Source organism: Myotis daubentonii, chromosome 4, assembly GCF_963259705.1.
Source record: "Myotis daubentonii chromosome 4, mMyoDau2.1, whole genome shotgun sequence".
Classification (NCBI taxonomy): Eukaryota; Metazoa; Chordata; class Mammalia; order Chiroptera; family Vespertilionidae; genus Myotis; species Myotis daubentonii.
Window position 1 is genome coordinate 48,352,577 of NC_081843.1, and position 15,162 is coordinate 48,367,738.

General features: G+C 34.2%; 1 protein-coding gene across 6 annotated transcripts in view; it reads left to right on the forward strand.

The window, feature by feature from the left end:
* The window catches only part of TRIM36 (tripartite motif containing 36), a 44,080-nt gene that overhangs the window by 14,936 nt on the left and 13,982 nt on the right, over window positions 1-15,162 (forward strand). For 2 of the 6 annotated variants that reach the window (XM_059693859.1, XM_059693862.1), the window contains exons 3-8: window positions 1,061-1,090; window positions 5,038-5,058; window positions 5,843-6,168; window positions 10,766-10,915; window positions 11,866-11,961; window positions 14,887-15,140. In XM_059693859.1, coding sequence (XP_059549842.1) covers window positions 1,061-1,090; window positions 5,038-5,058; window positions 5,843-6,168; window positions 10,766-10,915; window positions 11,866-11,961; window positions 14,887-15,140 — 877 coding nt within the window. Of the gene's footprint in view, window positions 1-1,060; window positions 1,091-5,037; window positions 5,059-5,824; window positions 6,169-10,765; window positions 10,916-11,865; window positions 11,962-14,886; window positions 15,141-15,162 lie in introns of all 6 variants that reach the window. The other 4 variants (XM_059693863.1, XM_059693864.1, XM_059693860.1 and 1 more) reach the window with 3 other exon arrangements.

Genomic DNA, 15,162 nt, shown 5'->3' on the forward strand with positions numbered 1-15,162 from the left:
CCATTTGAGGGGCATTTGCCTATAACTTTTCTTTGGATAGATTCAAACCTAAATTCATGGGTAAGTTTTTAAAAAAATAATTTTTCATCATTTAGATATGTTTGAGAAGGAAACCAGAGACCCTATTCTGAGTAATTGATGTGGGAGGAATAGAATTCTAAAAATGAGTTTGCCATTGGCTTATTAAGGGGTTAATTAGGCCGGGACTGTCCAGTACAGTAGCCACTAGCCACGTGTGGCTGTTGAGCACTGAAATGTGCTAATCTGAATTAAGATGTAAAATACACACTGGATTTTGAACACGTAGAATGAAAAAAAAGAATATAAAATAATCTCTTTATAATTTTTATGTTGGTTACATTTTGAATTGCTAGTATTTTGGATATATTGGGTTAAATAACATTATTAAAGTGAATTTCACCTGTTTCTTTTCTCTCTGGTTACTGGGAAATTTAAAATATGTGGCCTACACTTTAGGCTCCCATGATCCTTTGGATCGCACTGCATTGGACATTTGACAGATTTTAAAGGTTAAAGTGCCTTTAAAGGAGAGTAAGATTTGTGTATATAAAAATTACATATTAAATTATGTAACAATAAAAGAGCTATATTATTATATATTTTAATCATATACATGTAGAATTTCCTCCTATTTTGTATTTCCTTTTGTCAGAAAGATCTAGTTGGTTTTAGTAATGTTTATTTAGTGTTATTTGCAGCAGTAAAAAAGTCAAACAAAAAATGCTTGATTTTACTTTGTATTTTAATGGTTACCAGAAATATTATTTAAAAATACAAATCTATAAGATAATGTGTAGGTCTTTTAAGTGCTATACCAGTACTGATTAATTCTGAACTCTAAGATAAGCTTGATGAATGTTTTACAGTGATAGCTTCATAACTACCATGTGTACCAGGAAAAACACTTTTTTTTTTTTTACTGTTAATTCAATAATTGTGTTATATGCAGAACAGTTACTGCTTTATCTTTTGTTAACAAGTTGTGAAACTTCTCTTTTAAATTAAATTCTAAATCCAGCTTTCTGTTCATTGTTCACAGCATCACAACGGAGATCTTTGGGGTGGAGAGGTAGAAAATGCTTTATCGCTTGTGTGGCCGCAGGCAGTATAGTGTTAGATTTAAATTAAATAACCCTGTATAGATAAGTTGTAAACATCAGTGGTCAAGTCTTCAAAATTTTGTCGAAAGTTAACAAATTGGGCTGAAATGACTTAAAGGTCAACAGGACTAAATTTCCGAGCAAGTTCTGATGTTTATAAAGGGAGCACTGGTTATTAGTGCTTGCATTTTGTCAATATGCATGACAAGATACTTTTTAAGAAAATGACACACCACTGTTAGCTTTTAATTTTAATTTTAATTTTTCCTGATACTATTACAGATGACCTCCCCCCCCCCTTTTTTTTTTAAATCCTTTATGTTTATTTAGTGGAACAAAGCTAAGTTTAACAGCCATATTGCTGCCTTGGGGAGGTTTAAATAAGCCAATACTTCTGCATTTAAAGATTTGCTTAAAGATGTTGATAATTTTTGTAGTTAAAAACATAATCTTTGTTTTATGCAAAACATGGTGTCTTTTATTCGTTAACGTTTTAAAGTATTTGAGTTGTAACATAGGGATCTTACCCATTTGTGGGTAAATAATGTACACTGCTTTTTTTTTTTTTAAATATATCTTATTGATTTTTTACAGAGAGGAAGGGAGAGAGATAGAGAGTTAGAAACATCGATGAGAGAGAAACATCGATCAGCCGCCTCCTGCACATCCCCCACTGGGGAAGTGCCCGCAACCCAGGTACATGCCCTTGACCGGAATCGAACCTGAGACCTTTCAGTCTGCAGGCCGACGCTCCATCCACTGAGCCAAACCGATTTTGGCGTACACTGCTTTTTTAGGCTTTCTGAAGTATTTGATTCTGTATGAAAGATGGGCTAACCTATCTTATTTTTAAAAAGTGTTTTTTACTCCAGTTGACCTTTAAAGTAAAATTGGCTAATATTTTTGTGAAATGCTGGTGATACCTTATATCTTACTAGAGAAAATGAACATCTGAAATATTATCCCTTTTCTGTCTTCCTTACCTTCCTCTACATGTCTTGATTTTAAAATCTTAGTCACTTCTAGAAGCTACATGTAATTTTTTCTCTTACCAGGCTTTAATGAGTCCCTGAGAATTTTAAATATTGAAATTCAGCAATCAGGAGGAAAAGTAGGAGCAATTTGCTTTTATAAAGCTCATTGCTTATTACCTGTTTTTTATTAAGGCAGTAGTTGAGAAAAAGGTTTTGCAAGTTGAAAATACTAATAATACTAAAAAATTAAATATAACTGGTAGGAATCAGATGGTCAGAATGTACGAAAAGAAACATTCTTTTCCTGGTAATATCATACATCAGTCCATTGCCAAACACCAAGCAGCCCAACATGAATGTCCAGTATGTGGAGAGGTAGGCCACTGACTACCAGGTGGTAACAGTGGGGAAATTGTTTCTAGCCAGAATGTGGGAAAGGATGCAGCTAGCAGAGTTATGAATTGACTCTCTTTGTTTTGAAATACTTTGATATTTAAATGGTAAAACATATGACTGAAAGCTGACTTTTGGGGGGGATTTGGTATAAACCAATTTGAAGAACTTTTTTTGTGGTCTTTGTTTTTAAATTGTATTGATTTATACTTGATTAATTTGTTTTTGAATTAAAGGTATATAGGGGAAAATAATTGATTCTGCATAATGACAGTATTTAAATCATTTGGGTATATTATTGGCCCCACAAATACAGTTTGACATAAAATTGCATTTCTTGGCCTACATTGTTTCCTTACCTTTCTAAGTCATTATTACTTTTTTTTTTTCATTATATCATGTTGTTGAGCAGGTTTTTTTGTTTTTAATCCTTACCTGAGGATATTTTTCCATTGATTTTTAGAGTGAGTGCAAGAGAGAAGGAAAGACATAGAGAAACATCTATGTGAGAGAAACACATTGGTTGCTTCCTGCTCGTGTCCTGACCAGGGTGGGGACCAGGGAGGAGCTTGCAGCTGAGATGCATGCTCTTGACTGGAATTGAACCTGGGACCCTTCAGTCCGCAGGTCTACACTCCATCCACTGAGCCAAGCCAGCTAGGGCCATTGAGCAGTTTTATCCAATGGACTTTCTACAATGATGGAAATGTTTGACCCTGCACCGTACTGTATGGTAGCCACTAACCTCATGAGAATTTGAATGAATTAAATTTAAGTTCAATAGCCACATTTGGCTAATGGTTACTAACTATATTAGCACAGCTAAAGAGAGTGAAAAGTTAACTCTCTTACATTTTAGTCTTAGTTTCATTTCTTGAATTTTTTCATTAGAATTACTTCCCAGGATATCCTTAGATGTTCTCCTTATTGCCCTGAACATATATTCTGGGGGTTTTTTTGTTTTTAAAAAAATATATTTTATTGATTTTTTACAGAGAAGAAGGGAGAGGGATAGAGTTAGAAACATCCATCAGCTGCCTCCTGCACACCCTTCACCGGAATCGAACCTGGGACCTTTCAGTCCACAGGCCAGTGCTCTATCCACTGAGCAAACCGGTTAGGGCTGTTGTTTTGTTTTTATGAAAACAGTGGTCAAAGTATAAGACAGGTGAAATAAATGTATTGATTTTTTAGCATTTATAAAAAAGTGTGAGAGCTTTTAAGATCTGTTTAGAAAAATAGACAAGATATTTTGTCTGATTTAAGAAGTTTAGTATGATGCTTTACACTTTATTTTTTATTATAAAAATAAGTTAAAAGAGGTTTACAGAAAAGGGATGAAACTTTTTTGGAAATTGCCCAAATCTGGATATCACCAGTGTACATGTTAAAGCATGATTTTGTTACCATAATTTAATTTTGTTTTATCCCATTACTTAATTGATCATAACTTCAATTCATAAAACCAATAACCCATTAAAAATTTGATTGTTCATATTAGTTAACAATTTTAAGTTCTCTCATCTAGTTCATATGTGGAAGCATGCAATTAAGTGTGAATTTCCATTTGTTTAAACTTGACCACTGCGCTGTATCACTTCCAGAATTATTTAGCTTGTTTTTTTCACTAAGTGAAATTTTCATTGGCATGTGTTTTAAAACCAGCTTTGCTGCTTATTTCATTATATGCCTGCTGTGTTGTGAAACATCTTGAACTTTAGTGCATGTTTTTAGAATTAGTACAAGAATATATTTTATGAAGCATTTTCAGATTTTTATGGGGTGACTTCCTTATGTATTTTTTTGGTGTGTGTTTAAAAATATAAAGGCAAAAATATATTTAAATGGAGATATTAAAAAAATCCTGCATATTTTTACATAAGTAGCTTTCGGGGCTCAGTGCCATCTAGCTTGTTGTAAAGTCGCTTTAAATGAATAATATTGTGAACTGGTTGCCAATTTTTTAAAAAATGTCTATTGTTGAAAGTATTATAGATGTTCCCTTCCCCCCCATTGACCCTCCTCCTCCCTGCTCCTGCCCCCCTGATTGCCAGATTTTACCTGTACATATATCATGCCAGACATTTTTTTAAGATAGTCTTTTCAGTGATGGTAGTAATGTGCCAAGGCAATATTAATATAGCTGTTTAAAGACCTTTTCTAAGTGTGGTATACTAAGTTTAACCATTCATTTTTGGTACTGGATACATGGCAGTATGAAAGAAAGCTGTAGTTTAAGAAGTTGTGTTTATTTTTAGGTAGTTATTTTATGGGCAACCAACATTACATACTCTAAGACTAGATTTATAAATGAGAGGTGGGACTATGGTATGCATGCTCTGATGTTAAGCGGACAACCCTTGATTCTTATGAACCTGTGGATAAGGACTGTTATGCCTTGGTTTCTTGATTTGTTAAAATCAGGACAATTCTGAACTAAAGTATGATGTTTAAGGTCATTGTATGGTGTATATATTGTAAAATTATAATACTTCTTGGGTAACTTTTGGCTTATTGAATTAAGTAACCTTAATGATTCTTTTTTTCAGGTCATAAGAAGATACTAAATGGTTGGTCCTTCTTAAAAGTCACTAGATTTTAGGTCTATGAATGAGCTTTTCACTCTTTTATAGATTGTACTCAATTAACTAATGATTTTGCCTACTGAATATCCCCAGATAAAACAATACTACAACGGGAAACCCTCTATTGCAGTGGTTCTTAACAAATTGAGAATCTAATAAAAGCTATGTATTATTTAAAGAAAATATGCATAAACATAGATGCAAAATTTGCATATAATTGCAAATAGTTTGCAAAACTATTTGGATCTCTTTGGAGCCTATTCATGGATCCCCAGTTTAAGGACTCCTGCTCTTTTATGTATGAATCATTATCACACAGCCAATGTTGTGTTCATTTAAATGGAAGTCAAATTCTTTTGGATATATAAAAATTCTTTGATATATAAAATTATTTATGATATATAAAAATAACTATAAATGTTAATCACATAATTTCAAAAGATCCTGACCTTGTGTAGTATTGTATTATATATTTTGTCCATATATCTGTTTGATTTAAAATGGTTTTTATATGGGATTTACTGTAGAATATTTTTCTTTCCTCTTTCATTCTAATAATTTTAATAGCTTGTGTCTGTCTTTTATTTACCAGGGAAAATATTTTTTTAAATGCATTTTGAGAATATAATTGATTCAGAATGTGAATTGAGTATTATAGTTTTGGAATATATTTGTAGATGTATATCTCTATTAAACACCATTCCCTTTTTTCTTCATTCTATTCATTTTCCTACCAGTGTAACTAAACGAGGACTTCCTAATTATACAGGTTGGAAGCGCAATTCATTGCCCCCTAAGACAACTACTTTTCCTTGTCCTGGCTGTGAGCATGATGTGGATCTTGGAGAGCGAGGAATCAACGGTCTATTTCGAAATTTCACTTTGGAAACTATTGTTGAAAGATATCGGCAGGCAGCCAGGGCAGCCACAGCCATTATGTGTGATCTTTGTAAACCACCACCTCAAGAATCCACAAAAAGTTGCATGGACTGTAGTGCAAGCTACTGCAATGAATGCTTTAAAATTTATCATCCTTGGGGTACTATAAAAGCCCAGCATGAGTATGTGGGCCCAACCACTAATTTTAGACCCAAGGTAAGTGAAGTTGTTATTGTTGGAATATTAAACTTAATTTTAGAAAAGGAATTATTGCAAGTCTAGAATTTACCAGTAAGAAAGAAAAGAACTTTAATGCTGGTATAAGAAATTAAGGCCTATCTCTGACCGGTTTGGCTCGGTGGATGGAGCATCGGCCTGCGGACTCGGGGGTCCCGGGTTTGACTCCGGTCAAGGGTGTGTGCCTTGGTTGTGGGCACATCCCCAGTGGGGGGTGTACAAGGGGCGCCTGGTTGATGTTTCTCTCTCTGTTCCTCTCTGTAAAAAATCAATAAAATATATTTAAAAAAAAAGAAAAGAAATTAAGGCCTAATAGTTGGAGTTACTTAGTATGTTGATAAACATCCTCATAGGTTAGATGGCAGTGTTATGGTTCACTTTATTATAGTACAATGTAATAAAACATAGTACGTGAATGTTCACAATGATAACTCTGAGTACTAAAAGGAAAGTGATCTGGGATGTGCTCTTTAAGATTAAAATGGTTAGGTTCTTCTGGTCCTAACTAGGGACCTAAGATGGCAAGCAGCATAGAGTAAACACGGTACTCTCCTGCTCTCACAACCGCATCAAAATTATAGCTAAACTGCATAACAACCATCATTTAGAACCGCCTGAAATCTGGCTGAACGGAAGTCCTACAACTAGGGTACTAAAGAAGAAGCCACATTGAGACTTGTAGGAGGGGCAGAGACAAGGGAAGGAGTGGTCCCACACCCATGTGTTGCAGATGATACTGGCAGCTGATTTCTCAACAGAAACTTTGCAGGCCACAGGGATTATCAAGAAATATTCAAAGTGATAGAAAGCAAGGGAATCCAAGGACACATAGAGTTTCCTAGACAAGAAAAAGCTAAAGGAGTTCACCACCACCAAACCAGTATTATATGAAATGTTAAAGGGTCTTCTTTAAAAAGAAGGAAAAAAAGATAAAAAATATGAACAAAAAAATTGCAATAAATACTTATCTATCAACAATTGAATCTAAAAAACAAAATGAACAAGCAGAACAGAAACAGATTCATAGGTACAGAGATCATTTTGATGGTTTCCAGATGGGAAGGGGGCTTGGAGAGATGGGTGAAAAAGGTGAAGGGATTAAGAAGTATAATTTGGTTGGTACAGAATAGTCATGGGGATGTAAAGTACAACATAGGGAATATAGTCAATAATAGTCTAATAACTATGTAAGGTGTCAGATGGGTTTGAGATTTATTGGGATGATCGATTAGTTATGTAATGTCTAAATCACTGGGGGTTACACCTGAAATTAACATAATAATGCATGTCAACTGTAATTGAAAAAAAAGAAAAGTTTAAAATGGTTCAAGCTGATAGGCTTTTGTGCTTTAATATGATAAACCCATAATTATCTAAAAGGTTTAATTAGGAAACATTTCTCTGACCTTCTTAGCTAAAATTGTACTATGAATAAGTAAGTGTAATTATAGCCTAATATTCTGAAACTCGTGATATGTACTATATAGTATCTGAATTTACATTTTTTTAAAATATATTTTACTGATTTTTTATAGAGAGGAAGGTAGAAGGACAGAGAGTTAGAAACATCAATGAGAGAGAAACATTGATCAGCTGCCTCCTGCACACCCCCTGCTGGGGATGTGCCCATAACCAAGGTACATGCCCTTGACCAGAATCGAACCTGGGACCCTTCAATTCGCAGGCCGACGCTCTATCCACTGAGCCAAACCGGTTAGGGCTGAATTTGCATTTCTTAAATATTCTGAGTAATTTCTATAATAATGTTCAAAAGAACTTTATGTATTGCTTGCCTTGCTCTGTGACTGTGAAGCAGAATGATTTTTGTTATTTTCACTTACACTACTTTGTTTTATATAGATTAAAAAACTATAATCGGTTCTTTTAAAGTTTTTACTCCTTACAATTTAGTTATTGTGTATGAAAATCTATTTACATTGTTGAGCATAAAACCTTTAATTTGTAATAGAAAAATGGAAAAAAGAAACACAAAAGTTAATCTTGAAACTATGAGCTGAGTATTTACATTGTATTAAATGTAGTGTAGTGTACTGGTAGGTTAAAACAAAATCTTTGCTTCCATGTTTTGAATAAATTTTTTATAACTATGTCAGTGTGGTGAGATTTTAGGTAGTTTTCAATCTTCTGCTATGTTCCTATGTCATTTTTAAATACTCAAGGTCATGCATTTTAAAATTTATGACTTCAACCTGGTGTTCTACTGTCTTTTTTTAAAGTTAATAAATTGATTAATAAATTCCATCATGAAAGAATCGATGATTATTGAATAAATTATGAGGCTTGCGTTTTATGAGTTAAGAACTCATGAACTTTTGAGTAAAATTGCAGTCTTATTCTTTGTTTCCAAGTATAATAAAACATTAATAAGAGAAAACTGAAGAAGTAGGAATAGGTTACATTGAGAAAAATTTTTTTTCCCTCTTTAAGTTGTTAGTGTTATTCAATATAGTAAAATTATAAAAAGGTTGTCCTATAGAATATTTGCCTACAGCAGTGGTTCTCAACCTTCCTAATGCCACGACCCTTTAACCCTTTGCGGTCGTTTGTCTACTCTCAGCCACCAAAGCTTTTTTACCGTTCCGGTCGTATGTCTGCTCTCAGCCCCACAGCAAGGAACCGTACGAATCTTAACTCTATTCATTCATGTATCAGTTCATAATTTCTCTGAAAGCTCTTAAGTGTCTAAGCGACCTTGTCACGAACCAAAACATTGCCCCGACAAATCGGAGATATCGAAACTCAATATAAACAAACGCGGTCGTTCCACACTCGCCATGCAAAACACCGTGGCGAGTCAGTCGCCTTTTGAGAGTGAAATCGACAAGCTTCGGAGATACTTCGCAGAATTTCAAATAAAGCTTTACAAGTTACGTTTAACTGTAATTAGGCATTCTCGCTTGTTAAGATATTTCAAAATAATACTCCAAAATGGCAAAAAGAAAGTTACCGAAAGAAGTGTACTGCGAATCTGAAAGTAATGATGAAGAGTTTTATTTTGGCACCTTGAATACTGACTCTGACGTAGAAAGTGATAACGTTTGTAGTGATTCTACTAGTAGTGACGTAGTTCCAAAAAAGAATTAATAAATCTTGTTTATCCTTCATAATCTTGCATGTTATGTATCACTGCTCTTTCAATGGAAATTAATTCCGACCAGTACGATACCCATGTCCAAATTTAATACGACCGCAAAGGGTTAATACAGTTCCTCATGTTGTGGTGACCCTCAACCATAAAATTATTTTCATTGCTACTTCATAACTAATTTTGCTACTGTTATGAATCGTAATGTAAATATCTGATATGCAGGATGTATTTTCATTGTTACAAATTGAACATAATTAAAGCATTGTGATTAATCACAAAAACAATATGTAATTATATATGTGTTTTTCGATGGTCTTAGGTGACCCCTGTGAAAGGGTCATTCAACCCCAAAGGGGTCGCGACCCACAGGTTGAGAACCACTGGCCTTGTGTTATTATGATCATTTCTTGCAGAAAGCCAAACTTTATATTTTATTTTAAATGTAGTGGCTTTGAGAATGTAGGAATTTGGACAGGCTAAAAAATGTGAAATCTTTTCCAATTGTTTTTCTCCAGGACCTGCACATTGATGTTAGGACTTTCATATTGGACTTTTTTACTTTCGTTCTAAATGATCAGAGCAGTTATAGTTGCTTAAAATCTAAACTGTCAGAAGCATGGACACCTTTCTGATTTCATCAACACACTAGTCTAAAGAAATCTGCCCTTCCAAATGAAAATAGTTATTTTACATAAATCTTCAAATGTACCGCTAATGATAGTTTACTGAATAAAAGATAGAAATTTAACTCGGCACAATTCTAAATTTGTTTAATATGTAAAAGCAAACACATCTGGAAGCCTATAAAGTGTTCCAAGACTCTCTTGTAGCAGATTTCTTGTGAGGATAGTGAGGCCCTGGGTTCTCATAAGTTATCTGTTATGGTAATTTATAAAAATATTGATTATAATTATTAGGAGTTGCCTAGTCAGTGCCCTAACCAGTTTGGCTCAGTGGATAGAGTGATGGCCCCGCAGACTGAAGGGTCCCAGGTTCGATTCTGGTCAAGGGCGGGCTCAATCCCCAGTAGGGGGTGTGCAGAAGGCAGCTGACCAGTGTTTTCTTTCTCATCGGTGTTTCTAACTCTAGCCCTCTCCCTTCCTCTCTATAAAAAAAAAAAATCAATAAAATATGTATTAAAAAAAGAGTTGCCTCATCAGTGTGGTCAGAGCCTTTCTAAGTTGGTCAAACATTCTACTTAAGTCTGATAGGAATGAAATTTTCACCGTCTTATCACCAAGTTTAAATATATACATGTTTAATTGACCATTTGAAATTGAACAATAGTAATTCTAATATAGAGACTTTTCATATGATATACCAAATGCTTTTATTTCTTTTTACCCTGTTACCTTTTATATGGCTTTATTTAGTGATTTTCTAAAGCAGATCTTTGTATTTTGGGACTTTGAGTGCCCTGCGAGCTATGATGACCCTAAATCACAATTTTATTCTTTTACTTGATAGATTTTAATGTGCCCAGAACATGAAACGGAGAGAGTAAACATGTACTGTGAATTATGTAGGAGGCCAGTTTGTCACCTCTGTAAGCTGGGTGGCGGTAATCATTCCAATCACCGTGTAACCACTATGAGCAGTGCCTACAAAACCTTAAAGGTAGGACTTGTGTCTATTTTTGGAACTACATTTTGATTCTTTATTTTGCTTTATGCCTTTAACTTTTTGCTTTATAAAATCATGAGCTTGTTATGTGGTCTGTTTTACTGGTGTTTATGCTTTTTGGAGACCTATGAATAAATGGACACTGCTTCTTGGTTAAAACTAAGACTACATAAACACAGACTACCTGTGTCTGAGGACAGAGAAAACTGGAGCCATCTCAAATAAAGGCTGCCATTGACCAGAGACTTTGTCTAAGCATTACAGCTTACTGGGAGTGACCCCTGGTGCTCTTAGACCTTAAACCATATTTCTGATTTCTGTCATCTGTTCTTCTCTAGCCTATCTTGTATTTCTAATTTAAGCTGTTTTAGAACCAAGTCCTACTTCAATTTAAATGGCCAAATTCTTCTCCTTGCTGCTGTAGCTAAAAAGAGTACCACCTCCTGCATCCCATACTTCTGGTCCTAGCATGGGCCTGACAGGGACATACTGGAGGAACTGTCATCTTGTAGCTGAGCGCTGAGGAAGTACCTCTCAGCCTGGGGAGTGGTGGTTAGTATACTGTGCACTGAGGAGCTTTCCAGCTCAGCTACCGACTGTGATGTTTGAACTCAGTGAGCTGCGGTGCCCTCATCTGTAAAATGCTGGGTTAAGACACAAGATAGTCTGTCTCTTTCTATCCTTGATATCCTACAGTTCTTTCTTGATCCCATCTTGCCTCTAGTCCTCAGAAACCTTGTTCCTTTTCCTATGGGTTCTTCCTCTCTCTCTCCAGTGAGTCATCAAAAAAACTCACTGTGTCTGATTGGTGAGTGTTCCAAAGAATTAAAGATCGATCTTTTAATTGATGTTACTGTGTAAAAAAGGAAAAAAAAAAAAGGTTCTTCAAGACCTGCATTAAACTTCTATCTCTGCTTATTTGTGTTACTAATATATTCCAACAGGAAAAACTTTCCAAGGATATTAATTACCTTATTGGCAAGGAGAGCCAGGTGAAGAGTCAAATTTCTGAACTAAACTTGTTAATGAAAGAAACAGAGGTAAGTGGTAAACTGGTTTACATATTCATCTAGACAACTTTTTCATTTATAAAATTTTGAGGGTAATATATGAATTGGGAGTACAAACTTGTGTTAGATTTTACTTCTGCTTTTCTGGGACTAGGGAAACAAATACAAAATATAAATTATAATGCTATGACATGTGATCAGTGTTGTGATAGAGGTAAGTGATTAAATAATATTTGAGCACAGCGGAAAGAATGACTAATTCTTATGTGGCAGTTTAGGTCTCAAAAGTAGTAACATAAGGGAAATTATAGCTTTTGCAGTTATTTATATTTTACAAAGTTAACATCACATTTGAAAAATGTACTGTATATATGGATAGAACCAGGTTTACTTAAAATTCCAGATACTCTTAATTATATACCTGGTATATAATTGAATATGTTCACCGAAAGACATGTATTAGAATGTTCATAGCTGCATTATTTGTAATATCCATAATGTGGAAACTATCCAAATGTTCATCAATACTGGAATATAAGTAGCAGTAAGAATGAGTATCTGCAACTTTGTACAACAATATAGGTAATTCTTGCAATAATATTGAAAAATGCTAGATATAAAGGAGTATATACTGTGTGATTCCATTCATAAAAATTGCCAGAAAAGGTGAAACTGGACTATATTGTGAGAATTCAGAATAGGAATTGTTGAGGACAGGGGATTAGTGCCTCAGAAGTTATAAGGGTGGCTTCTGGGATACTGGTAATGGTCTTTTATTTACCCTGGATGCTGGTTACATGGGTGTGTTTGCAAATATTCATTGATCTCTACACTTACGTACATTTTTCAGCTTCTGTATTATATTTCAATACAAATTTAGAAAAATAAAAGAGGCCAGGATTGGGTTTTTTTAAAATTCCACATATTCTTTACTAATTTAATGCCTGTTTTTTTTTTCTCTTTGAAATAAATTGAAGAACCATTAATTACTCTTGATCATTTTGAAATTTATAATGAAATATAAAAAATATTCCTGACTTAGTATGAGACTACTTCTTTTTTTAAAAAATATATTTTATTGATTTTTTACAGAGAGGAAGGGAGAGGGATAGAGAGTTAGAAACATTGATGAGAGAGAAACATTGATCAGCTGCCTCCTGCACACTCCCTACTGAGTATATGCCTGCAACCAAGGTGCCCTTGACCGGAATCGAACCTGGGACCCTTGAGTCCGCAGGCTGACGCTCTATCCACTGAGCCAAACCGGTTAGGATGAGACTACTTCTTGAAAATTGTTTTCAAAGATGGGTTAAAATTATTGAGAAATTATGCAAATTAGTCCTATATTACCAGTATTGCTTTTGTTTTTAATATTCTTTTTCTGATATTTTCTAATTGTATTCACCACCCTAAGTAGATTGTGGTTTTTTTCCCATGTAATTTAAAAGTGGAATTTTGTTTTTATATTTTTGTCTGATTAGTGTAATCCCCCAACACAGAACAAGTTGTCACCCAGAGTATTAGTTGCTTCAGGGATTGTGTGCTGGTCAGTTTAAGTTTGTTTTACTCCGTTGTTTCTCAGTCATGCCGCCCTTCTGAAATAAGGAACACCCAGTACATGTTGGGAGTTTTTCATTTAGTAGGGTGAAAATGGAGGAACTCAGGTATCAGGTATTCATGTAGACACTGATTCCTTAGGATCCTGGAGAAATTACTTAGTTTGTACTTTTGGCCTAAGCAGTATTTGTAGTCTTATCAGTAAGACTTTTCTACAATAGAGAATTTATCCATATTCTTGGCTTTTACACAGTGATGATTGTGATACTGTCTTTTTATCTATAATGTATTTAGCTAAAAAGAAAAATCTTTTACCTACATATAATGATATTTCTGAGTTTAATGTTTTGATAGGTCTTTGAAATACTACCCAAATGTCACCACCCTCTACTTCCCCAGTCCTACCCATTTAAAAAATGTATGGCTGCTCGGGTTAGGAAACAGAAGGGAATTGGGGAAAAAACTTTCTCTCATTATAGGTATTGTCCAGAAGTCACTGGAAAATGCACAATGCACTTCTATAATATAATGTCAGCTTTTAAGAATGTTCTTGGAGACTTTTTTTTCTGTTGGCTCTTACTTAGGCTCTAGTATAATGAGTGCTCTGATGGTCTTATTTTCAAAATCAAGTTTATCTCTACTTTATTGGTATTACAATGTTTATAAGCACTACAGACAGGATCATTTTTTGACAAAGTAGAGGAATACTTATGTTATAGTGAAAATAATGGTTTTTTTGAGAATATGTGACATTGTGGCAGGCATTTTATGTAAATAATCTTTTTCTATCTTCAACCCCCCCCAAACCTAAATGGTTTCTCTGATCCCCAGTTTTCAGAATAGAAAAACTTAAGCAGAAAGAATTTAAGTAATTTGCATAAAGTCATATAGGACTTATACAATTAAATTATGGTATTTGAATAGCTACATTTTTATATCTTAGTAAGGGATGTCATCTTACTGAGTTTCATGGTCATGGTTTACTTTTTTAAAAAATTGGAATAAGGTGGGAAAATATTTCCTTAATTAAATTAGAAATGAATTAAAAACTCCAGAATTGTATTTTCTCTTGTCTATGGTTAAATCAGTTAATTTTGCCTCAATTTCCTTTGTATACAAATTGAAGGTTGTTTTCTTACGTAATTAAATACATTGTTTATTGCTGAACTGTGGAGATTAGAAGTTGAAGGAAGGTACAGTATTATGGAATTACAAAGTGCGCCTAAATAAAAGTTGCCCATCATACCTCGCTGATCATTTCTTGATGTCAGATTTCATAGTCAGACAGAATTTATTTTCTTTATAATATTTGGGTTTGTTTTATTGAATTTTGGTTATTTTTGTGAAAAGACATTGGGATTTAGCAGATGTAGTAATGCTTTGCTTGTTTTACAATAGTGTAATGGAGAGAGGGCTAAAGAAGATGCAATTACACATTTTGAAAAGCTCTTTGAAATTCTAGAAGAGAGGAAATCAAGTGTTTTGAAAGCAATCGATGCTTCAAAGAAACTAAGATTAGACAAATTTCAGACTCAAATGGAAGAATATCAGGGGCTTCTAGAGAACAATGGACTTGTGGGATATGCTCAAGAAGTGCTTAAGGAGACGGATCAGTCTTGCTTCGTACAGACAGCCAAACAACTCCACCTCAGGTATTTTACTTTTAACCTAGAA